This window comes from Portunus trituberculatus, chromosome 39, assembly GCF_017591435.1.
Source record: "Portunus trituberculatus isolate SZX2019 chromosome 39, ASM1759143v1, whole genome shotgun sequence".
NCBI classification, from domain to species: Eukaryota; Metazoa; Arthropoda; class Malacostraca; order Decapoda; family Portunidae; genus Portunus; species Portunus trituberculatus.
The window spans coordinates 9886004-9913503 of NC_059293.1; the positions used below are offsets into that span (position 1 = coordinate 9886004).

Genomic DNA, 27500 nt, shown 5'->3' on the forward strand with positions numbered 1-27500 from the left:
AGAGAGAGAGAGAGAGAGAGAGAGAGAGAGAGAGAGAGAGAGAGAGAGAGAGAGAGAGAGAGAGAGAGAGAGAGAGAGAGAGAGAGAGAGAGAGAGAGAGAGAGAGAGAGAGAGAGAGAGACAGAGAAAGACAAAGACAGACAGAGACAGAGAGAAACAGACACAGACAGGCAAAGACAGAGAGACACAGAGAATAAATGAGAAAAGAACTACTGAAAAATAACACGAAAAGAAAAAAAATTGAGCGAAAAGAAACAAGTTAGACCCAAAATAAACAACAAAAGTCAATTGAAAAAAAATGAAGACCAGGCTGAAAAGATAAGATAGATATAAGGATGAGAAAATGCAGCAAAATACCAAATATATTGTTGCCTGGCACTGTGTTATCAAATTTTGTATTATCTAATAAGCCACACGAGGGTGAATATATGAGTAGGAAGAGGATGAGGAGGAGGAGGAGGAGGAGGAGGAGGAGGAGGAAAAGGAGGGGGAGGAAAAGAGGAGGAGGAGGAGGAAGGGGAGGAAAAGAGGAGGAGGAGGAAAAGGGGGAGGAAAAGAGGAGGAAGAGGAGGAGGAGGAGGAGGAGAAGGAGGAGGAGGAGGAGGAGGAGGAGGAGGAGCAGTAGTAGTAGAAAGAAGAGGAGGAGTTGGAGAAGGAGGAGTTGGAGAAGAAGGAGAAATAAAACAGAAAACAAAAATAAAGAAAACGTCTGAGTTTTTTAAAGTAAAAAAGAAAAAAAGTTATAAAGAACAAGAACAAGAACAAGAAGAACAAAAAAAAAACAAGAACAAGAACAAGAAGAACGAAAAAAAACAAGAAATAGAACAAAAACAAGAAGACCGAGAACAAAAAGAACAAGAACAAGACGAACAAAAGAAGAAAAAGACAAAAAAAAAGAGAAAATAAAACATGAAGAACAGGACAATAACATTAGATCATGTCATCAGAATCAAAACGGACCACTAAAGCAACGAATTATCATCACTAACCATCTGAGTTACCAACACACACACACACACACACACACACACACACTACATACAAAAGAACAGCTACAAGAATGGTTCCAGAATTTGAAGGGATGACATATGAGGAGAGACTAAAGGCTATGGATCTACCAACCCTAGAACAGAGAAGGGAGAGAGGGAATCTGATACAAGTTTATAAATTGATCAACGGAATGGACCAAGTGGATAATGAGAAACTGATCCTGAGAGAAGAATATGACATTCGAAGCACAAGATCACATAGTAAAAAGTTGAGAAAAGGAAGAAGTTTGAGAGATGTTAAAAAATATAGTTTCCACAAAGATGTGTTGAGACGTGGAACAGTTTGAATGAAGAAGTGGTGACAGCAACGAGAATGCATAGTTTTAAAGAAAAATTGGATAAGTGTAGATATGGAGACGGGGCCACACGAGCATAAAGCCCAGGCCCTGTAAAACTACAACTAGGTAAATACAACTAGGTAAATACACACAGACACACACACACACACACACACACACACACACACACACACACACACACACACACACACACACACAGGGGTCATCGTCACAGTAACATTATGAAGAGTAACCAACCCGCGCTCCTGACTCTTGCATCCCTTCTATCAGCGAAATGAAATGTCATATTCTTCTCTCTATGACTTGACTTCATTTAAAAGGGAGGTCTCAGGACAATTATCCTTTTTTTTTTTTTTTTTTTGCAAACTCTCTCGAACCTGCAACGGGACACGCAACTTAGCGGGTCTTTTTTTGTTGTTGTTGTTCGTTTTATGTTGCCCTTGGATAGCTTTTTCATCTTACATAAAAAAAAAATTCCCATTCTGGTTCTGTCGGGGAGGAAAGAAGGAGAGGGTCTTTTGTGTCACTGGAAATATCTTGCCTCTGTCTCGCCAGTTTCTCTTGTGATTTTTAGGCTCTTCTGTTCTTTTACTCTCTATATTTTGGTCTTTCTTTTATTCGCTTTTTCCTATCTGCTAAAAATGGATAGATTAGTTTATAGAGAAAAGATTTATTATAGTCCAATATAATGTTCTCTTTTCTTTTAACTCTCTTGTTCCCTTACTGTTTAGATTTTCGTCTTTGTTTATATCATCTTTTTCTTATTATCTGCCAAAATCCATGTATTATTTCCTTCACTTCTTCAAGGTTCGGATTATCAAGTAGAAAACGTTCCACTATAATATTTTCTTCTCTTTTAGGTCTCTTGTTTGTTTGCTTTCTAAATTTCCCTCATTGTCTCTGTTCTTTTAATCCATTATCCGCCAAAACTTATAGATTATTCCCTTAACTTTTTCAATGTTTGTGTTATCGGCTGGAAACTGTCCCAATATTTTTTTCTTTCTTTATATTAATGTTATAATCTATCAGGGAACAAAATGTGAGGGGAGAAAAGTCCAATGGGGATAGAAATATGAGCTCGACCTCACCATGCCAGGTCATTACTGTCACTCAGGATCACTCACTTAACTCTCACTCCAGTCTACACTCCTTCACAACACTAGAAGTAACATGAATTATTTAAGATATAATTAGAACATAATTAAAAAAAATTGTTTTGCCATTTCTAGCCAGTACAATATTTAGAAGTGGCTAAAGAACAGGAAAAGATGTCTTAAAATACTTATAAACCAAGAAAAGATGTACAAATAATAATGAAAGAGTTAAACGTTGCGATCTCTCACGAGGCAAAACGTTAGGGGAGAAAACGTCCAGGGGGGAGAATGTGACTATTACTCGTGATTATTATGCCAGGTGGACACTTTAAGCTCCCCCATCTTTAAATTTTGGAATCTGTCGAAACCCAAAACATTGAGACAAAATATCGAATGAAAACCACAACCAGGAACTTCATTACATCACTATCAGATTTCTTACCATTTACTTAGACGTTGCAATCCAAGTAGAATCACAATTATACTACAGTTAAAATCCGATCCACTTAACTCCTTCACTACTTGGACAGATTTTTTGCCTTGAGATTTGTGTATGATTAGACCATTTTATTGACATTAGGAAGGGTATATGGAGGTCACAAGATTAATGGCCACAGTCTTCACTACTTCAATCCTCCACATGTGTTTCTGAAGCTGTATAAAATCACCAAATAGTAAGCAGAATTAATATGGAAACGCGTCATGGTACTGAAGGGTTAAACATTATAGGAGAGAACATCTTGGCTACACAACACTACCACTACCACTCACTTGAAGGTCGGGCCGCGGAGGGAAGGTCTACTCAGCACCACCAGGTTGAGAACATTGGTCAGAATGCCGAAGCTGATGATGACTGGCGCCACCACACTGTAGGCGATGTGGCCCATGTACTGAATCTCAGGACTCAGATCTTTCTCCACCACGCCATCCACCACGCCTTCCGCGCCCACGCCCACCACCTCCATGCTTCCTGGTACACCACCTTCACCTTCGTCTCGGCTCACGTTTGTCATGTCCTGCGGGAGAGAGGAAGAAAGATTGTCAAGAATTGTGAGTGTTCAGATGCAAGACGAACTCCTTAGAATGAATTTGGAGGAAGATTTAGAGATGAAGAAAGTTTATCCTACGAAAAAAGATGAGGAAACCAACCTAACCTAACGTAACTAACACAAACCAAACCAAACATAATATAATTCAGTCCAATATATCCTAACGTAACATATCTTAATCTCACCTAACCTAACCTAAACCAAAAACAAACCAAATCCAACCAAAGCTAATCTAAACCTCTTATTATATAGTGTGAAGAGTATAGAAGAAAATAGAAACAAAAAGCGCATACAAGTCTACACTGCCAAAGAAATATTTCTTATCAAAACCCCTACTGAAGAAGATCAAGAAAATATAAAACACAAGTGAAAGAATAATGATTAAGAAAAAACAGACAATAAATAAAAAAAAAATTTATTTGCGCTGCTGACACACAGGAAACAAGAGCCTCATCACCAGAATCTTAGACTTTATCGGGTTTGGAAGAGGGAGAAGTGGCGATGAATCAGACACAGTATTAGGTAATATTTCACTGATACCGAGCCACATACTAACAAGGAAACTGAGAAAGTGACCAAACTTTTCTAAGAATCTAATTTAATATAGAAAGCTAAGTAAGTAAGGCCTTTCCCGCACTTCCCAGACACTCTGCTAGCAAGAAAAGTAAACAAACAATGTAATAGACAATATTTGTTGGAGAGGAGCTAATCTTTTGACTGTCTTGTATTTTCTAGTTAAATAAGATGTGTTGTAGATTCACGTAAAGTATAAATTCAATACACCAGGGACAACAGGAGTGAATGATTGGAATCTCTTGGTAGAGCTTATTGTTTTGATTCTTTCACTCTACATTGTTCAAGGTTACTCAATTATAGGTAAATGTTCACTATTAGCAGTGGCACATTATCAATTCAATTAGATATTTTCTTTTACATCTTTTTTCCTATGTATTTACTTGTTGGCTTAGGATGGATGTGTATTTGCAGGTTAGAATGGTTATGCGTTCTTGTGTGAATATGCAAATAATATTTTTATCATTTTCATCTTCAGTATATATTCATATTTGTTTTACAGAAAGTTCATAGAAAGATCGTGGATATAATTAACAGATTCCACACCTGTTATAGTACTCAAAGCAGTGGTTCCCAAACTTCCACAGTGATGATCAATTTAGCAAGCCACATTAAGCGTGTAATCCTTCTCATAAAATAGTGTCAATATTGACATATACGGCTAAATTAAAATATACATATATTTTCTCTTATTGTCTCTGAACATTTTCATCACGAATGACTACTGCAAAAGACAAGATCATCATCATCATCAGTCAGTGGGATGGAGGGAGATTTGTTTGAAACCCAGACAGTGAATGACGCGAATTGGACTTATGGTGATCAAGTTTGGTGAGTGACTTTTGATGCATACCTGCAGGAAAACGATTTGTATGTTTGTCTTTCTGCCGTCTCTCTCTCTCTCTCTCTCTCTCTCTCTCTCTCTCTCTCTCTCTCTCTCTCTCTCTCTCTCTCTCATCTCCTCAAATCTCATCGCCATCGCTTGTCACCACATCGCTATCGCTTACCACCACATCGCTATAGCTTATCGCCGCATCTCTATCGTAGCATCGCTCTTGTTGCATTGCTATCGTCGCATCAATATTGCCGCATCGCTATTGTGTATTGTCACATCGCTATCGCATGCCGCAGCATCGAATCACGTATTGCACGCAGTTATCGCTTATGGCAGCGTCGCTATCGTCTATCGTCGCTCCGCAAATCTGCGTTTGCCAAACCGCCATCGTCAAACAAATTTCGTTTTCGTTATCTTCATCAATATAATTATCACTAACTACTGGTAACACCGCCCCTACTATTTCCATTATCAATATTGTTGTTATTATTGTCATTATTATTAATCTTAATGTTTCTTTTTCTGAGGCACAGAGTTATTCAATTCTGAGTACGCATGCGTGGTGAGTTTGGCTGTCACAGGTGAGCGGCGTCATGGGCTTTGTAACGAGTTAGCAGGTGCATCTGACGTGATATCTTTAACTTTTGTGTAGGCGAGTAATCAGGAGAGGACAAGGATTCAACAAAAGACTACTGTAATGGTACACTCGCCTTCACCTTTTTATCAAACATCCTTCGTTTTTAAAAGTCTCAATTCATTCGTAAATCCCATGACAATTAAAAGAACTACAGATAATGACGTGATTAAGCCTGACTAGAGTGGATGGCTGGGTCTTGGCGCTGGACAGTGAGCGTGCTGTACAGTTGTGTGTGATAGATGCGTGTATATCATTTTGTTAGTAGATTGTGTTCCGTAATGCAAACCTTCATGAATATGTTTTCATCAGCGACACGTTTTAGATAGAAAACATGGTGCTGGATTAGGATTAATTAAGCTTAAGATAAGTTAACATACTGATTAATACTACATTAAATATTTGTTTCCTTATATATAAGAGCATGTTCCAGTGCAAATCTTATACATCTTTATTACAAGTGCATAATTATCCGAAGTCTAATTATCTCTTACTCAGCTGATTAATTTAGCGCAACATCTGGGAAAAATAAACAAATGAATAAATGCAACGAACTCGAAGAAAAAAAAAATACATCACCGTCATATACAAATTCGAAACACTAATTTCAAATATTACGTGTAAAAAACTTAATTATAATTCACATCAGTTTTACTAAAACGCAAGACACTTTGAGAATTTGCCGGCCACTTCAGCGTCACAAGGATTCGCTAAAATCATTGGAGCGTTTATTTTCATCACAAAGATTCCAAGTTAAAAGAATTTCGAATTATTGACATTTCTAATTCGTTTTACTTAAATGTATTTGTTGGATATCCTGCTGGAGGAGGACGAGGAGGACGAGAAAGAGGAGGGGGAGGAGGAGGAGGACCAGATGCAGCAACAGCAGAGGAATGAGAGAGAAAAGGAGCGGAAGAGCAACAGCAGGACCAAAAAATTAAGAGGAGGAGGAGCGGAAGTAAAGGAGGAAAAGGAACAACAAACCATTTCCGGATATTGGGGGAGAAAGGAGCAAGAGAGAACGAGCTTGTGTCGAAAATAAAAAGTGATGGTATTAATTTGCTCCAATATACATTTCAATTGAAAGAGAAAAATGAATCACCACATTTTCAGTGATACAATTCCTTCTGTCAATTCTCTCCTCGTGAAAATGAAAGCGCTGGGTTTTATTTTCCTATACACGAATGCTATAAAGACCTTAACCCTTGTCATTTTTCATACATAGAGCAAAACATAGACTTGTGTATGTTTTATCCCTAAACACGTAAAAATTAAAGCAACGTCCATTCCTGTTAACCCCTTTAATACCATGACGCGTTTCCATATCCGTTCTGCTTATTATTTAGTGATTTTATACAGCTTCAGAAACCCATGTGGGGGATTGACGTAATGAAGACTCTGGCCATTAATCTTTTAGCCTCCATAGATCCTTCCTAATGTAAATGAAATGGTCTAATCGTACACAAATCTTAAGGCAAAAATGTGTCACAGTACTGAAGGGGTTAATACGTATATCTAAGCATTGCGTTCACTTTTATGCAAATTACAAATAAAAAAAGCCAACTCCAACTTTTTCCAATTACTGAACTAAAGCTAGACTCGTAATATATTAAGACTTGAAGCTAAACACTAATCGCGTTCACTTTATCTTGATCTATGAAAAAAATCTCTATCCAAGTTATTTAGATTTATAGCGAAAACATGGTCTAATCCAGCTCTATCCAAATCTGACTGAAACACTGTCCTATCTGTATGTATCCCAAAATCACCACTGAAGCTAAATTTCCACCAATCATTATCAAAATATTATGATTACAAATATGCTTTTTACCCAAATCTATAACTGTAAAGCATAGTCGATTCTTACCAATACATATCAGCAATAAATTAATAAATGAGTAGACAAATAAACAAATAAATACACCGAGGTTCAAATTTATCCAAAGCTGCATTGATGTAAAACCAAAATTCAGTCCAACTTAATCCCGGATCAAAAGCTGAATTGAAAACAGTGTACATGATACTACCGATACAATGAACATTAAGATACGAGTGAGCGGAAGGAACAGGCTGCACCAAATGATCCACCTGGCGCATCTCACGGACAGCTGCGCCTCAAAGGACTCTTTTACCTGTTTACCAGTCAACATGCAAACACCTGACTAGCGAACCGAACCTGCGGAAAAATTACGATGCATTTATTAACCTCGGTGACAAAAAAACAAATACGACACGAGGGTTTATGTTGCATTGAGTTTGTATGTTTGTTTGGGTGGCAGTAGTAGTAGTAGTAGTAGTAGTAGTAGTAGTAGTAGTAGTAGTAGTAGTAGTAGTAGTAGTAGTAGTAGTAGTAGCAGCAGTAGTAGTATCAATTTATAAAGCAGGGCTAGCTGGAAGAGCAAGGAGGAGGAGGAGGAGGAGGAGGAGGAGGAGGAGGAGGAGGAGGAGGAGGAGGAGGAGGAGGAGGAGGAGGAGGAGGAGGAGGAGGAGGAGGAGGAGGAGGAGGAGGAGGAGGAGGAGGAGGAGGAGGAGGAGGAGGAGGAGGAGGAGGAGGAGAAGGAAGAGGAGAACGTGGTGATGAAGTTGAAGAACAACAAATAAAGAGCAAAAGAGAAAAAAAAGAAAAAAAACGACAATGATAACAGCGACGAGAAGAAAAAAAAAAACAAGCAACGAAAAAAATAGAACATCCAATTAAAGTGTCTTCTCAAACTTCACTTCACTGCCATCCAAAAAAAAAAAATAATTAACAAGTGAATTAAGAAGTTTCCAGCACCATTTTTTTTTTTCGACAGTTTCTCCGTTTTCTTTCATCTGACAAGGAGGCGTTGGTACACAAATCTCTTAGAATAAAACGCATAGGGATTCAGACTTGAGGCTCAGAGTTGGAGGCGTTCTAGGGGTGACTTTCTCATTTACATATCTCAAGCGTCCTTCACAAAATAATTCCTGGAGACGACGAGGGATTCTTGGAGACAATGGACTGAAATGGAGCGACGGAATGGTGAGGGAGAAAACATGGGTGTATTTACCAGTGAGAGAGAGAGAGAGAGAGAGTGTGTGTGTGTGTGTGTGTGTGTGTGTGTGTGTGTGTGTGTGTGTGTGTGGAAATGATGGAAGGCAGACGAAGCGAAAAGTTATGAAAGACTGGATGAAGAATAAGAAAAAGCACAAGTGTTCACGAAAGCAGTTGACTAAAAAAAGAAGACGAAAATGATGGATGACTGAAAGAATGAGGTCGAAAAAAAGATAAAAACCTAAAAGACGAGAGAAGAAGAAGAAGCAAGAAGAGGAAGATGAAGTATATGCAAATTCAAGAACGAGGAGACAACAGTAAAAGAAGAAAGATATATTGAAGCATATACATTACAAAAAGAAGAGGAGCAAAGAGATGAAGACCTCAAAGAAACAGGAAGAGAAGAGAGGTAGACGAAGAAGACTATGATTCGGGAAAGAGAATAAAAGGAAAAGGAAGAAATATATACTGACGCACACACGAAAAGAAGAGGAGGGAAATTATGAAGACCCAAAAGAATAACTCCAACTTTAGGAAAAATATACAACAGAATACGAAGAAATAAAAGTGAACTGAGGAAGCACGGCGGAAGACGAATGGCAAAAAGGCAACGAGAAAGAGGAAAAGGAAAAAAAAAGGCATCGATTCACGAGAAAAGTGAACTGGAGGTGGAATTATTACCTTCTCTCTCTCTCTCTCTCTCTCTCTCTCTCTCTCTCTTAGATCCTGCCTTAATCCTACCAAACATAGTAGCAGTGTGCGCCCTCTTCTTTTTCTTCCTTCCAGCGTCTCTTTCTACTCCATTACAGGTCACCGCACTGTCGCCCTCCAGGAAAACAACCTCTCCCCCTCCTGGTGCTTTGTACACTGTCCATTCCGAGCAGTCCTATCCTCCCTTCAGCGTCTGACACTATTTCTAACTATTTTCCTGAGTTTCTTCATGTGTACTTCTGTTGTTCTATTGTTTTGTTGTTGCTGTTGCTGGTGATTGTTTTTTCAGTCTAGGGTTTTTCTCAGCATCATTGTGTGTGTGTGTGTGTGTGTGTGTGTGTGTGTGTGTGTGTGTGTGTGTGTGTGTGTGTGTGTGTGTGTGTGTGTGTGTGTGTGTGTGTGTGTGTGTGTGTGTGTGTGTGTGTGTGTGTGTGTGTGTGTGTGTCTCTCTCTCTCTCTCTCTCTCTCTCTCTCTCTCTCTCTCTCTCTCTCTCTCTCTCTCTCTCTCTCTCTCTCTCTCTCTCTCTCTCTCTCTATCTATCTATCTATCTATCTATCTATCTATCTATCTTCTTTAAATATTCCATTGTCAAAATATTTCACCAATTATCGGTTTTTCTTCCATTTCCATCAATTCCTTACACAATATTAGGGATTTTCCAATAGTACATACTGTGAGAAATCTGTCCCGTATCCCTCCCAGCATCTCACCCTTTCGTCGTACGGTTGAATCCAGCGTCTCATCTGGTTAAGGATTCTCGTGTGTTGAGTTCTATGAGGCTTAGTTGCCGCTGGAAGATGCTGACGCTCGTTTTAGCCTTCTAGAGGGCAATGAACCCAATTTTGTTAGAAGCGTTGGACGTCAGAATAATGGCCGCTCTAAATGGACCCCTCTGTGACTAGTCTGTCCTAGTCCCTGTCCGTTTCCTTGTCTATGTCCAGGTCTTCAGTGTCCGAGTAATTGTTTATCTGTCAGAATGAATGTGAGGGGTATTTTCTATTTTGCTTGCTTTTCTTCCTGTTTGTCTCTCTGTGTGTTGGACCGTGTATTTATCTCTTTCTGTTTATCTCCTTTCAACTCGATTTCTTTTTTATCCATTTTCTTTCCTTTCTGTCTCCTTGTTCATCTGTCTCTATCATTCAGTTCATCCGTTCATCATTCAGTTTATCCGTCTCACTTCCCGTTTACCTGTCATCCTATTCTATCTCTCTGAGTTTTGTTTATTTGTTCATCTACATTTCTACCTGTTTGTTTCTGTTTCTCTGTATGGTCATCTCTTTATCTCTACTTGTGTTCAACCCTCTCCTCTGTCTCTCTGTCCGTCTCTCAAGTTTCTTTTTATTTAAACTTTCCACCTACTAACCTCATTACCTGTTCTAACCTTAGTTGTATACAAGAATATCACATGTGCAGAGAGACAGTCATTAGGAGAGAGAGAGAGAGAGAGAGAGAGAGAGAGAGAGAGAGAGAGAGAGAGAGAGAGAGAGAGAGAGAGAGAGAGAGAGAGAGAGAGAGAGAGAGAGAGAGAGAGAGAGAGAGAGAGAGAGAGAGAGAGAGAGAGAGAGAGAATTTGATGCATCTGTTACTTAGTACTTGCATTGTTTGGTATGTACAGTGTATTGATTAATATATACTACTTAGTTAGCCTTTCTGAAGCAAATAACTCTTAAGGTAAGTAGAGAGAGAAAAATAAAGGATAGAAAAAAAAAACTTGAGGGAGAAAATTGAAATAGTACACGCAGATCTAGAGCGATGAAGAGATACGTGGAGGTCAAGATTAGGCGATGTCAGGCAAGTGGACAGTGAATGGACGCTATGAAGGTACACTACTGGGGACTGTTATTGGTACTCCGGGATACGTTACTGGGTCGTGTTTTTTTTTTTTTTTTACCTTTTGCTTGGATCGGGTTAAAAGCGCGGGAATGAATGGAGAAGCGGTCAAAGAGATAACACACTGCAATAAATAAGAGTAGACATGTTGGCGTGGCTCTTTGTAGCGTTTCCTTACATTCTTAATCCCTTCAATACCATTACGCGTTTTCATATCAATTCTGCTTACTATTTAGTGATTTTATGGAGCTTTAGAAACTCATGTGGAGATTAAAATAGAGAAGACTGGCTACCACTGCTCATCTGCGCTGCTGCTGCTGCTGCTGCTGCTGCTGCTGCTTGTTGCTTGCTGCTGCTGCTGCTGCTGCTGCTGCTGCTGCTGCTGCTGCTATGCTACTATTATTACTGCTATTGCTACTATTGCTACTACTTATTCTACTATTACTATTTACATTTACTTACTTTACTTGTACTATTCTGTTACTACTACTACTACTACTACTATACTACTACTACTACTATCACCCCTGACGGTGCAACCACATTATCAAGAGCAAGAGGAATAGCGATTTGGTCTTCTCCTGCTCCTCCTCCTCCTCCTCCTCCTCCTCCTCATCATCATCATCATCATCATCATCATCAAGTACTATTTCCCAAAACAATATGAACAACAAAGTAATGGTGACCTACTAAGTTTCAGCTCCTTTCTCACATTCAGGAAAACCTAATAAAGAAAGAGCTTCATATTCACGATTGCCACACGCGGGTTGATTGCTTCGCCTCTGCTTCATTTACGTTAATGCGCGTGTGAATGAAGTATTTAGAAGCGTTAACCTCCCTTGCACTCTCTCTCTCTCTCTCTCTCTCTCTCTCTCTCTCTCTCTCTCTCTCTCTCTCTCTCTCTCTCTCTCCTGGTTTATCTTCTTCCTCTATTTCTCTGTTTTCATCCTTGTTTTCTTTCTCCTTATTTTCTTTTCTTGTTCCACCGTCATGTATGCAATTAGACCTTACCATCTCTCTCTCTCTCTCTCTCTCTCTCTCTCTCTCTCTCTCTCTCTCTCTCTCTCTCTCTCTCTCTCTCTCTCTCTCTCTCTCTCTCTCTCTCTCTCTCTCTCTCTCTCTCTCTCTCTCTCTCTCTCTATGTTCGGGGGTTGGATGGAGGGAGAAAACGAGGTATGAGAAAGGGCCAGCTTTGAAGTGAAGTTAATCAAGTTTGGAGGTTTGGAGGGGAGGGAGAGAAACTGAGAGGGGAAAGGAAAGAGGGGATGTTGAAGGGTAGGAATCTATAGGGAGCGTAGACAAGGGGAGGTAGATACAAAGGGAATGGGGTTTGAAGCGAAGGGAATTAAGAAAGGGAATGAAGAGGAAAGTTAGAGTGAGAGGGAAAGAGATTAAGAGAGGAAGGGAAGAAAAATTGTCTTTGTATTACGAGTTTCGCTCATCAAAAAGGGAGTAGAGTATAACACACACACACACACACACACACACACACACACACACACACACACACACACACACATCATCATCATCATCATCATCAAAAGACGCTTTACAAACATACTCCTCTTTCTTCTCTGGTTCTTCTCTTCCTTTGCATCCTTTTCTTCTTTTCTCTTCTCTTCTATCTTCTTTCTCGTCCCCTTTTCATTTTACATTTTCTTTCTCTTCTTCTTCTTCTTCTTCTTGAGTTTATTTTCATCGCTGCTCTTGTTTTTGCTTTTCAATTTCTTTTATTTCACTTTCCTTTTATATTTTTCTGCATTTTTCACTTCTTTTTTCCTCCATCGTTCTTCTTTCCAGGAATGATGGAAGAGAGAGAGAGAGAGAGAGAGAGAGAGAGAGAGAGAGAGAGAGAGAGAGAGAGAGAGAGAGAGAGAGAGAGAGAGAGAGAGAGAGAGAGAGAGAGAGAAAGACAACGTACAACAATAAAAATCACCAAACTTGACAATAGATTTTTCTGTTTTTTTTTTTTTCCTTCTTTATTTCTCTCCCTCTTCCTTTCTGACGTTCCTTCACTGGTTATTTTTTCCTCTGTAACCCCTTTTTTCCTTTTCCTTCTTTCCACACCATAGTTTCCTTATCCACTTTCCTTCTTTACCACAAACTTCTCCTCTACCTTTGACTTTTCCTATCCTGTCACGAAACACTCCTCCTCTTCCTTGTATTTCCTTTTTTTTCTCCATTGACTCTTCCTTCCACCCTTAAACCTTCACCTTTCCATCAACTCCCTTAATCTTTCGCCTTTTCCACTAGATTTTCATGTTTTTTCCCTATATAACATAATTTTTATCTTGTTTTTCTGCTTATCTGGTTTAACTATTTTTTTTTTATGAATTGAAGTCTCAGTTTGCATTTCGTATTAGCTGACTCTGATCCATGATTCAATTTCCAGTTTTCTATTGCCTGACAAACCCAATTATAGGATTTGTAACACTAAGTAACGCAGAGGAACAACCATCACCGCACACCTCATCTTAATATATAGCAAACACATTTCTTTTTAAGCTTCCATGGATCTATTCAAATGAAAGGACAGGCAACTCGATTGACGTAGATGGTGTGACATTCATTATTTTTAACCCCTTTAATACTCGGACACATTTTTACCTTGAAATTTGTGTACTATTAGGCTATTTTATTTACATTAGCTAAGATCTATGGAGGTCAGAAGATTAATGGTCACAATCTTCACTATTTGAATCCTCACACAGTTTCTGAAGCTGTATAAAATCACCAAATACTAAGCAGAATGAATTTGAAAAAGCGTCATGATACTGAACAGGTTAAATTACTAAGAAATTTCGTCTACGTAGGTGTGTTTTTGATTAGCTTACTTATTTATTCTATTATGTAAAAAAAAAGAAGATGCTCCATTGAGTTCCTAATTTCAAAAAGGTTACTTAAATTTGCAAACTATGAGTAATCAGGAAGTCTTAACATGATAGAATTACCGTTTCAGTGTCACAGTATCTACATTTACACTGAAGTCATCCATACCACTTTCCTTCCTTCCACGAGCGTATTATATGTCTTATTACTCTTACTTAACAAGACAAGCTGCAGGAATCCAGGAAAGCTTTAAGCAGCAGACCTTACTTTTTATTGTTAGCATCGCACAGTACACTAATTTTCACTAATTACAGCTTTTTCGTTCCACACACTTTCTGTTTTTATATTTTAAACCTTCCACATTTGCTCTTAGCCCTTTCAATACTGGGACACATTTTTACCAAGATATTTGTGCACGATTAGACCATTTTATTGACATTAGGAAGGGTCTATAGAGAGCAGATGATTAATGGCCTGACAATACCAGCAAAGGTGACAATAATTACGACAAAAACAACAAAAAACAAAGCAGTGACAACAACAATAATGCAAATGTCGATAATGAAAAAGCAGGCCCCACACAATTCCTTCTCCCTTCCCCTCCCACCACTTCCCCTCACACCTCCAACTTCAATCCTCACGTGACACTGAGTTGAAGCTGAGAGACGTTCAGGGAGTCGTGCTTGTAACTCTGCACCTTCCTCCCTTGCCTTTATCTCATTACTTCTGCCCTCAAGTCCCTGAAAGCTTCCATAATGCCCCTGTTTTTGCCTTTCTTCCCCTTCCTTCCCCTACTGTTTGTCTTTCTTAAGGTTAACTTTAAGTACTTAGAGAGAAGGTTGCAGAAAGAGAGAAGGGAGGGAAGGAAGGTAAGAGACTGAAGGAAAGAGAAGATGAGTTTAGATACAATAGAGAATGAAGATGAGAGGTTCAAGGGGAGAGAAAAGAGGAGGAAAATGAGGGATTGAAGGGAATAGAGGAAGATATTAGTTTGGAGGGAAGAGAAGAGAGGAAAAAGATGAGTTTGAAGAGAAAAGAGGAGAGGAGGAAAATGAGAGATTGGAGGGAAGAGATGAAGAAGATTAGTTTTAAGGGAAGATAGGAGAGGAGGAAAAGATGGAGGAAAAGAAGTATGGATGGAAGAGAGAGAGAGCAGTAAAAAAGCAGTTTTAAGAAAGGAAGAAAAGATAGAGGAAGAAGGGTATAGATGAAAAAGAGAATGAAAGGAGGAAGAAAAGCAGAATTAGGAGAGGAGGAAAAGATGGGAGGAAGAGGAGAATGGATGGAAGAAGGAAGAAGGAAAGGGAAGAAGAAATGCAGATTTACTCATAAGCGTTAATTTAAATGGTTTGATTTTCTACAGGTGTCAGTTATCAGCACCTTTAAGAGTCAGAGGCATCGTGAAGTCTCCCAGGAACTCTCAACCACTGATAAGCTCCTCTTCGTTATTTTCAGTCACATTCAAACTTTTATCACCCCTTTCATCTTTCTTCACCTTCCATATTCATGTCTCTTCGCCTACCAACTCTTCCTTAGCTTCTCATTTGCCACACTTAAACTTTCTTATCACACTCGAAAGAATTCAGGTCACAGGCAGCAGGTGAAACTGTTAGACGGAGAGTTCCAGGGCTGAGAAAAAGAGGTGCTGGATTTAGAAAGGAGGGCCATAGAGTTACAAAAGAGGTCAGAAGGGAAACACAGTGCAATAACACATAGTTAACTGAATATATTTTATCACCCCTTTCATCTTTCTTCACCTTCTATATTCATGTCTCTTCGCCTACCAACTCTTCCTTATCTGCCACACTCAAACTTTCTTATCACACTCTACTTGTTATTTTTTTTTTTTCAATCTTGCATAACCATCTCTTAGTCTACCGTCAACTCTTATCTTTTCTTTTTTTTTTCGCTGTTAGACTCACATTTTCTTATCACACGTCATAGAAACGGAGGCTATTTTCCGTGATTACAGAAACTTACTCTGCCTGTTCTCTCCTAATACACTCTCGTCTGGAAATTTTGTCTGTTCTTTGTAATACTCTCTCATCTGGAATATTGTCAGTTTGTTATCATGGGTGAGAAAGTTCCAACAAACATGTATACTTCGAGACAAAATACATATAATGGAAGAAAGAAAATGGTATACACGTACTATACAGATATATCCCTTAGTTCGGAAAGTTTCTGAAGTCGATGAGGCACAGGTAGTTGGACTAAAACTACTATAATTCTTTTACCTAACAGCGGATCTTGAGGAAAGCGTGTCAGTTTAATCTTGGAGCAAACTCGGTTACTCTTGCCCTGTGTGTTGGTAAGTGCTCATTCATGTGTTATATCCTTCATTTATTTATTTACTTGTTCTTTTTATATATGAAGAGTACCGACTAGGAGGAACACATTATATATATTACCTATTCCCTACTTTATCTATTCTTTTCTATCGTTCAAACACGCGTCATAAAGCAGCAAATTTACATGTCATTTTATTTTGTTTCCTATCACTTCTATTTCATTTTAACTTTTGGTCACATCGAATAAAACACATTCTCAGATTTTCTTCAACACACTTTTCCCGACTTTACACTCAGGGGCTCTCACTCTCGCTGCGCTGCCAGACTGGCTTACCTGCCCCTCACCCTTCTCCCTTTGTGTCCTGAGCCGCGACTGACAGGTTTTCTCGTAAATATGAATCGAAGGTCAGCGATGGAAGAAAAGAATCCATTAAAGAAAATAAAAGTAAGGAACGATTTTGTTGACACGTGACGGCTGAACATTACTACCAGATCACCATTTTCGCTGCTATTAACACATATATCACTATTATACCCATTATCACTATTGCCGTCATTATCATCATCAATATAATTACCTTCACATCAACAGCAGGTATTCCTTCACCGCCACCACCATCTACATCACCACTATCACCATTAATATCATCACTGTCATTACTAATACTACAATCATCATCATACTATCTTCACCACCACTGCTATCATTACCAGCTACTCTGTCATCATTCTAATCATCACCACCATCACCACCACCACCACCACCAAAACCATTCCGTGTCCTACTACATTTTCTAGCAGTGATTATGAAAACAACAACAACAACAATGACAATAACAACAACAATGATAAAAAAAAAAAAAGAGACGCGGACAAATCTACACATCATTTCCCAAGCTGTTACATTCCCTGGTTATACAAAATCTTATTAGAAAGGAAAAAAAGAAAAGATCCTTCACGCCTCCTTCCTACATGGTACATTCTGAAGGATATTTGCATTTTCCCTTTCTCTCTTCTCCATTAGATTACATGGGTTAGGAAAAGAAAACCTCAACAATTTTTCATAGAGTTAATCAGCTTTTCTTTTTTTCATCGCCTCGTTTTCCTTTTTTTTTTTCCTCCCTTGCCAGAGTCTATATTTGGTTTAGAGAAGGAAAGTGATGAGGTGCTTCAAGAGGGAGGAAGGGAAGATGAGGGGAGGGAGGAAGTGAGGGAGGTAGGGAGAGGAGGGAGGATGTGAGGAAGGTAGGGAGGGAAGGGAAGGGAAGAAAAGGCAAGGAAAGGCAAGGGAAGGGAAGGCAAGGGAAGGGAAGGGAATAGGAGGGAAGGGGAGAGAAGAGGATAGAAGGAAACGGAAGGGAAGAGAAGGGAAGGGAAGTGAAGGGAAGAGAAGAGAATAGAGAGGAGGGGAAAGAAGAGGATGGAAAGGAAGGGAAAGAAATAGAAGGGAAGGGAAGGGAAGGGATGGGAAGGAAAGATAAGGGAATTAGGGAAGAAAAGCAATGGAAAAAGAAGAAAAGAAAAAGCGACAAGAAGGGAAAGGAAGGAAAGAGAGAAGGAAGGAAGGCTTGAAGGAATGAGGAAGCACTGACGCAAGGAAAGAGGAACAAAGAAACACTAGACTGGGAAAAGAATGAAAGTTGAACAGTGCAATAAAAACAAAAGAAAAAACCCAAAAAACAGAACAGAAAACACTCACACTAACCCAGCCAATAAAATAAGAAAGAATAGACAGATATGAACAAGATACAGAACAATTACTAAGAGTGTCGAGAGAGAACGCGGTCACATCACAAATTGTTTCATTATTCATATTTCCAGCAACCGAAGCGAGAAAGTTCCCTGGATCCCTTGCTACATTAATTCAGCCTTCCAAGAAATCCTGCATCCCCCGTGCACTCCAGGCTGGTTGAGGGACTATGGGTGGTACACAAACCCTCTGGCGGCGTGTGCGCTTGTGATTACCAGTCCTTGGAGACAAAAGAACATACTGTGAAGATTTGGGCTAAATTAGAGAGAGAGAGAGAGAGAGAGCTAGAGAGAGAGAGAGAGAGAGAGAGAGAGAGAGAGAGAGAGAGAGAGAGAGAGAGAGAGAGAGAGAGAGAGAGAGAGAGAGAGAGAGAGAGAGAGAGAGAGAGAGAGAGAGAGAGAGAGAGAGAGAGAGAGAGAGAGTCTTTGTACTTTTCAAAGGCGATGAGACAGACAAAGGAATGGACACAGATATTGGTGGACGGAAAGGAAAGGAATGCAATAGTCACTCTGCCAGCCCCAGCCACTGACTCTCTGGGAATATATGGACATTGAATTTTACCCCAAACCTGAGAGAAAATTAAGCTTAACATTAACCTTAACCTGAAGCCTCTTGCCTCCTCCACTCACTCGCCCAGCTGGAAACCCCACGTAAAAAATCTAATTTCTTCTTTCTAATTTGCTCATTAACTTGTCCGCAGCATCCGCTCACTAAGGAATATTGCACGATTATTCCACCAAGGCAGAAGTTTAGCATATAAAAGACCGCCTTCATCATAAGGTTAGAGTGCTCTACACACACACACACACACACACACACACACAGTATATTAGGCATCATATAAGAAGTTAAAGATATTTATTTATTCTTCTTATCCCATGAAGTTATTAGACATTCCCAACAAGGCAGAATGTAGTGAATATCTTCGTTGTCGTTGACCATGAGGATTGATCGTGTTAACTGGTTGACTGACTGACTGACTGACTGAGTGATCGGTGTAAGGCAGCTACGTGTACCAAGTTATCATATGCAAGATTTGATAGATCTTGACTTGATCAGATGATAGATAGAATGTTTGCTTTAATTCAGGTGGAAGTGCAGTAGCAGCAGCAGCAGCAGCAGCAGCAGCAGCAGCAGCAGTAGTAGTAGTAGTAGTAGTAGTAGTAGTAGTAGTAGTAGTAGTAGCAGCAGTAGTATTAGTAGTAGCAGTAATAGTAGCAGTAGCAGTAGTAGTAGCAGTAGTAGCAACAGTAGTAGTAACAGTAGTAGTAACAGTAGTAGTAGTTGTAGTTGTAGCGTGTCGGTCTTTATCTGTCTGCCTCTCGGAAACTAGTTAAGACCAGCCCAAGTATCAGAAATCCAACTAACAAACTCTACATAAGAACATAAGACCATTAGGCAAACTACATGAATCCTCTAGGCCTACACACGGCACTCCCTGTTGCTGCCACATTAACAGGAACACATCAGTAAAAGTCAAGTCACACGTCAATAGTTTGTTTCTCAGGGTTCGAGGTGGCGTCCTGTACGTAGTATGCTACACTGTTACGTTCACCGGTTAAACTGGTAAGATTGGCATCGGAGAGCCGGTGAACAATAACAAAAAAAAACACTGCAGGTTCAACTGGTGAGGAAATGCAAAGGGGTCACTTTAAAAGCTACTTTAATAACCCATAATGAAATTGACACATATATAACAAGAAACATGAAACACAGATATATAACATGAAACACAGGAAAATGACATACACATATACATATAACACAGTAATAAATACAACAATAAAGAACCCAACTTAATACCTAACAATAATCCTAATCCTATATAGAGGCAATGTGGAAAACACGGACGAGGGAAGTGATACTTATGCGGTGTCGCAGTGGTGAAATGCTGGGTGATGGTTGATCCCACGGCAGAACCAAGAGGCGTTGTGTTCACTGGTTGAGGCTTGGATCTCAACTGCCAATCCAGAAAACCAAGAGCTGGCTCAACACTTTCGGTTGAGTCGAAAGGGCCGCGTGAATCCAACTTCGGGACAGTAGCCGGGCTTCATGAAACGGTGACGTGGAAGGTTCACGAGACGGTGGCGTGGAAGGTTCACGAGACGGTGACGTGGAAGGGAGGCGGAGAGGTGGCGAACGAGGTAACAAGCGGAGGAGGTGATGGTAGTAATGCATGTTACGGGCGGGCCGTAACATTTCCTCCCCTAAGACCTCCGTAATGGGCTCATGAAGGAGGTGAGACAGGAGATCTTGATAAGGCGTCGGCGATGATGTTGTCCACCCCACCACCAGACACAGCACCTCGCAAAGGAAGAACCTGCAGAAGCTTGAAGCGCACATCGGAGGAGACGATGACGAGGAGGCGATACACGAGCCAGACAGCGGTGATGGTGGTGAGAGAGACCAGCCAGAACCAGATGAAAATGTAGATCTTCTCGTTGATGATGTTAACCGCCAGCACACACATGGTGTCGTGGGTCTCGATGGTTCCCGAAGGCCGAACTTCCTGAAGGTGCACTTGGTGACTCTGGGGAAGATGCGTGTCATGGGATCGATGCGCTTCTCGGGGTCCATGTCAGGGAAGTTGATGACCTCCGTGCCGTAGGTGAGGAAGGTGCCGCCCAGGAACAGGTCGGTGAAGTAGATGTTGCCCTCAAGTCCTGAGTTATGTAATTTATAGCCCTCTGGAAGGTGGCGGGAGCATTAGACACGCAAAGGGCATCACTGTGTATTGGTATAGTCCGAAGGGAGTGATGAAGGCGGATATTATTTGGGCCTCGTCCGAGAGGGAATCTGGTAGTAACCTTTAAGCAAGTCTATAGTGGTTACAAATTTGGCTACTCCTATACTATCTATAAGGTCCTCTATCAAGGGCAATGGGTAGGAGTCTGGCACCGTCACTTTATTTAATTTCCGGTAGTCGGTGCAAAATCGACTACTACCATCTGGCTTAGATGTTAACAGGCAGGAGAAGCCCAAGGAGATATACTAGGTTCTGCAAGGTGATGACAGAGCAGATAGTCTACCTCTTTTTCATCAAGTCTCTTTTAATGGGTGAAATGCGATAGGCTGGTTGTCTTATAGGCTTGATGTCGTTAGATGTTAATCTTATGTCATGTTGGATAGTATTACAAACTCCTGGAAGGTCACCTGTGATTTCAGAAAAGTCTAGCAATAACTTTTAAGATCAGACTGTTGTGAAGGTGTTAAGGAAACAAACACCTCATCCAGGTTGGACATGATTTGGCTGTTTGAGGGGCGTCCTTTAGGTGACGAGAAGAGGAATTCGATGTCGGACTCTTCCTCGGGGGGCACAGGACCAGACTCCTTCCTATCAGACATACAGGTACAGCGCGAGACAAGTCGTCCTCTGGTTCTCTGGAGTGGTAAGGTTTCATTAGATTAATATGAACAAGTTGGGAATCCTTACGACGGTCAGGAGTGTGGACCACATAATTTAATGGACTTAGTTTTGAGCCACAACATAAGGTCCCATGAACTTACTGTGAAGAGCATTGCCTGGAGTGGGAGAAAAAGTAAAACCTTGTCTCCTGGTTTGAAACTTCTCATGACAGATTTGGGAAGAGAATTCTGTTGCATTTTAGTTTGAGATTTGAGGAAGTTTGATTTAGCAAAGATCTGACTTCACTGATTTTATTCTTAAGGTTACTGATGTAGTCAGACACACTGGGGCTTGAAGGAGTATTTTGAGTAAACCATTGATCCTTTAATATTTTGAGAGGCCCCTGATCTGTCTACCATAGAGTAATTCAAAGGGAGTAACCTAAAGAATCTTGAGGAGATTCTCTTAAAGCGAAGAGAAGGAAAGAAATACTTTCATCCCAGTCTCCTTGATGCTCCAAGCAATACTTCTTCATCATGGATTTTAATGTTTGGTGAAACCGCTCCAGACAGCCTTGGGATTGGGGTGGTAAGCCGAGGAGGTAACATGGTCGATGTTTAGCTCATTCACTATCTGTTGGAAAAAATGGCTAGTGAAATTGCTACCCTTGTCAGACTGAATTTGTTTTGGAATTCCTACCGAGGTGAAAAAATGTATTAGATGTTTTACAATGGTCTTTGATGTGATGTTCTTAAGAGGAATGCTTCAGGGTACCTGGTAGTGGGATCCATGAGGGTTAACAAATACTGATTCCCTCGTTTGGTTTTGGGTAAGGGCCCTACGCAGTCTAGTATGATCTTTTCGAAGGGCTCCGTCTGAACTGGAATAGGCGTCAGAGGAGCTGGCACAAGGCGTTCGTTAGGCTTACCCACAACTTGACATATGTGACATGTTTTTACATAGTGTGACACATCCTTTTTCATTCCTGGCCAAAAAAATGTTGAAGAGCCTTCTTGTAGGTTTTTTGGATGCCTAGATGACCTGACAATCCATCATGAGCTAGTTCTATAATGGCTGGTCTTACAGACAAGGGATGACAACTTGATGTGTTTCTGACCAGGTGTCTAGTTGTTTCAGTTCAGGAGGTCTGTAGGCACGCATCAGGACTCCTTCCTGATAATAAAAACAAGGCAATTTAGACATATCCTTTGTCTCACTGGCCACATGTCTGATCTTAGCCAAAGTGAGATCCTGTTCCTGAGCATTAATCAAATTCTCCTTTGAAATGATGTTATTATACAAGTTGTCAGTAGAGGCAATCATTGGTGGAGGAGGTGATGAAAGGGCAGGGGACTTGGACTGAGACCTGGTGACTGCACACACTGGGAAGAAGTGAGGGATGTTTCGTCCAGGGTCTTAGTGGGACTTTCTGTTAAGGGAGAATCAAGAACAATTAAGTTTGGAACAGCCAAGTTACCCGCAAGATCATTACCCAGTACAAGATGTACCCCGGTACTGGCAGTTCACCAGGTTTAATGGCTACCTCAACCTCTCCTGAAATGAACGGGCACTGTAAGCTAATATTAGCCAAAGGATAGGAGAGCTGTGATTCGAGACCTGTAAGGATCACCTTCTCCCCAGTGAAAGCCTGTTTGATGTTAGGGATGACATCTTCCCTTAAGATGGATTGGGCAGCACCTGTATCACGCAGAACCTTGATATTTATTGCCTTGTCTTTACCATCAGTCAGGGACACTTTACCTTGATACATGTACGAGTCATAAAGTTCTAGAGGAGAGTTGACAGGGTTAGCTAGGGCCACTGGTTTCTTGTTCTCAAATGTGTTAGGTCTAGGGGCCACAAAAGAAAATTGACGTTGAGAACCCTTGCAATTTGGGTGTCTACATTTCTGGATCGTGTGACCTGGCTTCTTACAGTATGTACACCAGGGGGAATTATATGCATTTGGCGAGAATCCGGTTGGCTTACCACCCGCGCCCCAAAACCTTCCCCAAAGGAGGACCTAACATTAGACAGTGAACCACGACCTCTACTACCCAGGGATCCCATCAACAAAGCAAACGCATCAGCCACTTTAGCGGCAGACATAAGATCACTCTCTCCCCGTTCTTCCACATGCCTCAGAATATTAAATGGTAACTTGTTCTTCCATTCTTCCAGGACCATTAGATTGAGCAACTCCGAAAAGGTGGTAATGTTAAGGGCGGCTAACCATTTCTTAAATTGTCTTAGTTTCTCACTAGCGAATTCAACATAGGTGTGAGACTCTGGTTTCACATACTTTCGAAACTGCTGTCTGTATCCATCAGAAGTGATAGAGTAGGCGTCTAGAATGTTACCTTTGATCTCTTCATATTCTACCTCATCACTAAGGCCGTTGTATACCCTATAAGCTTTTCCTACTAGCTTAGGGACAAGGAGAGACACCCACTGATCCTTGGGCCATTTATTCCTATGAGCAATGCTCTCAAAAGCGCGAAATGACCCGTCAACATCAGATTCATCAAAAGGGGGAACTAGCGGAGCAGCTGTAGCAGGATTAAAGCTTGCTAACTGTTTCTTTATATCTATTTCTTCCCTCTAAACTTAGCGTCATTTCGTAGGGCTAACTCCTGAATTTCTAACTCTTTCTCCTGCCTTCTAAGTTGTAACTGAAATTCTCTCTCTCTCTTCTTTTCTGCCTGTAGTTGCATTTCTTTTTCTTTGTTTTCCTGTAGTTCATTTCTTTCTGCCTGTAGTTGCATTTCTTGTGCTTTTTTTTTCCTGTAGTTGCATTTGTTTTCATGCATCCGGTATTCTAGTTTAAGCTTCTCAATTTCCCATTGACTTATCCTACTCTTATCCTGTTCTTCCTGGGGACTGTGTATTATAGTCCTCGTAGAGGCTGACATGGGAGTTAACTCTTCTATGGCATTTCCTAGCAACTGACCTTCTTGCACTAGATGTTCAACAACTACATTCTTAATGACCTCTTTAGTCATCTGAGACGTGATGGGAACATCAAAATGTTTAGCGATGGCTTTCCATTGGTCCTTCTTTATATTAGCATATTTAAGTTGTTCCAGAGAAGGGTCGGCACAAAAATCTTCAACGTTAAACTGAGCGGAAGCCATATTAAATAGATGTTAAACCACAACAAAAAAATGATAAGCGAATTACTTAAGTGAGGAACTTGGCAGAGTGATAATAAAGGCAACCTTGGAAATTACCTAGATTATACTTAAGTAAACACTTATGAGTACAATCACTAATGAGGGGTAAACTAGAGAGTTACGGCATTAAGAGGGATCCGGATTACTCTAGTTACGAGACTTGAGTGAGGAGCGAATTGTACTGAGACTTGTTATTGATAAGGAGGCGGATTAGTCTGAGAGACTAGTTAAAATGGCCGATTCTAACTAGCGAGAAAAATGATCCGCGAAGTGAGGGCATTGAGGGTTCGCATGAACATATGATGATCCCAACACTTGGATAACACTTATTACACACCTGCCTATGTGCAAAAATAGAGATAAGTGCTATCGGTGAACACGCCTTTCTACCTGGTTTCCTGCTCTACCACTGCTATGCGATACCAATGAAAGTCACGAAGCACGTTTAACCCAAAAGGAGCCACTTGAACGCACAAAGGTAAATTTAAACCACACGCAGAGTAAGTCACAGAAAAAAACACATCAGAGTCACAACACCACAGAAACACAAGCAATCACAGAAAAAAGTCACTGGAAAAATGGAACACTGAACATGGGTTATAATGGTCCTGTCACGGTCGCCAATTGTTACGTTCACCGGTTAAACTGGTAAGATTGGCATCGGAGAGCCGGTGAACAATAACAATAAAAAAAACACTGCAGGTTCAACTGGTGAGGAAATGCAAAGGGGTCACTTTAAAAGCTACTTTAATAACCCATAATGAAATTGACACATATATAACAAGAAACATGAAACACAGATATATAACATGAAACACAGGAAAATGACATACACATATACATATAACACAGTAATAAATACAACAATAAAGAACCCAACTTAATACCTAACAATAATCCTAATCCTATATAGAGGCAATGTGGAAAACACGGACGAGGGAAGTGATACTTATGCGGTGTCGCAGTGGTGAAATGCTGGGTGATGGTTGATCCCACGGCAGAACCAAGAGGCGTTGTGTTCACTGGTTGAGGCTTGGATCTCAACTGCCAATCCAGAAAACCAAGAGCTGGCTCAACACTTTCGGTTGAGTCGAAAGGGCCGCGTGAATCCAACTTCGGGACAGTAGCCGGGCTTCATGAAACGGTGACGTGGAAGGTTCACGAGACGGTGGCGTGGAAGGTTCACGAGACGGTGACGTGGAAGGGAGGCGGAGAGGTGGCGAACGAGGTAACAAGCGGAGGAGGTGATGGTAGTAATGCATGTTACGGGCGGGCCGTAACAAAACATTATTCAGAGTTCTTAGGAATACAGCAGAGACGAAAAATCATTTTTCTCTTTAAGATATAATGAAGTCACACTTGCTCACCTGATACATGCACTTAATGCCATTATTCTTGTTCCCTTATTCCTGATTTCTCTCTCTCTCTCTCTCTCTCTCTCTCTCTCTCTCTCTCTCTCTCTCTCTCTCTCTCTCTCTAACCTAAAAGGAAAAAAATTTAGTCACATTTTTTGTTTTAGGTCTGGACATGTTAAAAAAAAAAACTCAATTAAAAAATTTTGATCTGATGATTGGGATCAGTTCTTTACCTTAAAAGGTCTCTAATGCACAGCTGTAAAAAAAAAAAAAGTCTCCGCTTTTTAGAAAGAATTCCATGAAAATATGGAGACATTTAGAAGTAAAGGAGGCGATTCAGAAGTTTGACACATTTTTATTTCTCAAATGGGACATAGACACTTCCTACAGACGAAGACATCCTCCTCACTTGACCATTCACCCTCACCACTGTAAAGGAGACTGAGTCAGTGACAGGTTTGATGGTCTGGTCGTCTGGTCACCTGGTCGCCTGGTATCGGTCTAGTAATCCAGCAGGAGCGGAAGAGTGACCTAGACTCGAAGGGCACCGTAATGGAGATGAGGTCTGTGGGGTGTCTAGACTCTCCATTTGCCTGAGCTGATTACCGCTGTGGGCAATTGAGGTTAGAACGCCGATGAGGTGATGAAAGGCCTTGATAAGCTGCTCTCCTCCTTAACTTATTTATCATATGATTTTCTTCCAGTTCAATATACTTGTATATAATGTCTGCAAGTTATCGATGTCTACTATTGGTTATTGGTAGCCAGTCATTCAGGAGCTGGATGATGTTTCACTTAGTCGTTAGGTAACTTTTTATTAAGTTTATATTTCTTTCATGAAATGCACTGACCTATGGCAACAACAAAATGAAAAGGCATAATGAGCTAACATCCTCTAAAGAGATATAAAAATAAAATCCATAATTCAAGGATAAGCATTTTGAAACCTCCCTCTTGACAGAGATCTTATCACAAGAAGAAACTACAGAACCAAGCAGGGAGTTACAATATTTGCGTAGGTAGTTCATCAATTTCGTTATTGAACTCTTCATTGCGTTGATCACGATTGGAAAATGCTACACCTTTCCACAAATAAATAGCCACACTCTCTCCATGAAAACCAGAGATCTTTTGAAACATTATACAAATTTATGGATGGAGATGATACGCGGCAATAAGTTTGTTTTATTCGGGCACTGCTACGCTTACGTCCAATGTCTTCTTACAGCTTCATGTTCTTATATTAAGGTTTTTATTTAGTTATTCTTTTCCGCTCACTGGAGCAAAAAAGTAAGAAGATTGCCTCTCCAGTGTTTGAAGTACAATATACTGCCAACGAATATGGTGGCGGGAAACTTGGAAACTTTAGTGATTTTTTTTTCTTTTTTCCTTCCTGCTCAACGAGGCTGATAACAAGGCGACGGAAAGGAACCACCACCACCATCATCACTGCCTCCATCTCCACCATCACCATCACCACTACCACCACCACCATCATCACTTGAGAAACAAAAGGATGTCTATTTCGTTATTTCCTTTCTTCCTTTTTTTTTCTTTTTTGTTCTAAATCTTTCTTTTCGTCTTTTCTTCATTATCCCCTTCTTCCTCTTCAGCTGCCACTTCTTCTTTTTTCATCTCTCTCTTTCTCATCTTTCATTTGTCTTT

General features: G+C 40.4%; 1 protein-coding gene across 5 annotated transcripts in view; it reads right to left on the minus strand.

Moving 5' to 3' along the window:
- Window positions 1-27500, minus strand: part of LOC123515401 (probable G-protein coupled receptor AH9.1) — a 180212-nt gene that overhangs the window by 21531 nt on the left and 131181 nt on the right. For all 5 annotated transcript variants that reach the window (XM_045273943.1, XM_045273939.1, XM_045273940.1 and 2 more), the window contains one exon: window positions 3214-3458. In XM_045273943.1, the coding sequence (XP_045129878.1) occupies window positions 3214-3455 (242 nt within the window). In that variant the 5' untranslated portion in view covers window positions 3456-3458. The remainder of the gene's footprint in view (window positions 1-3213; window positions 3459-27500) is intronic.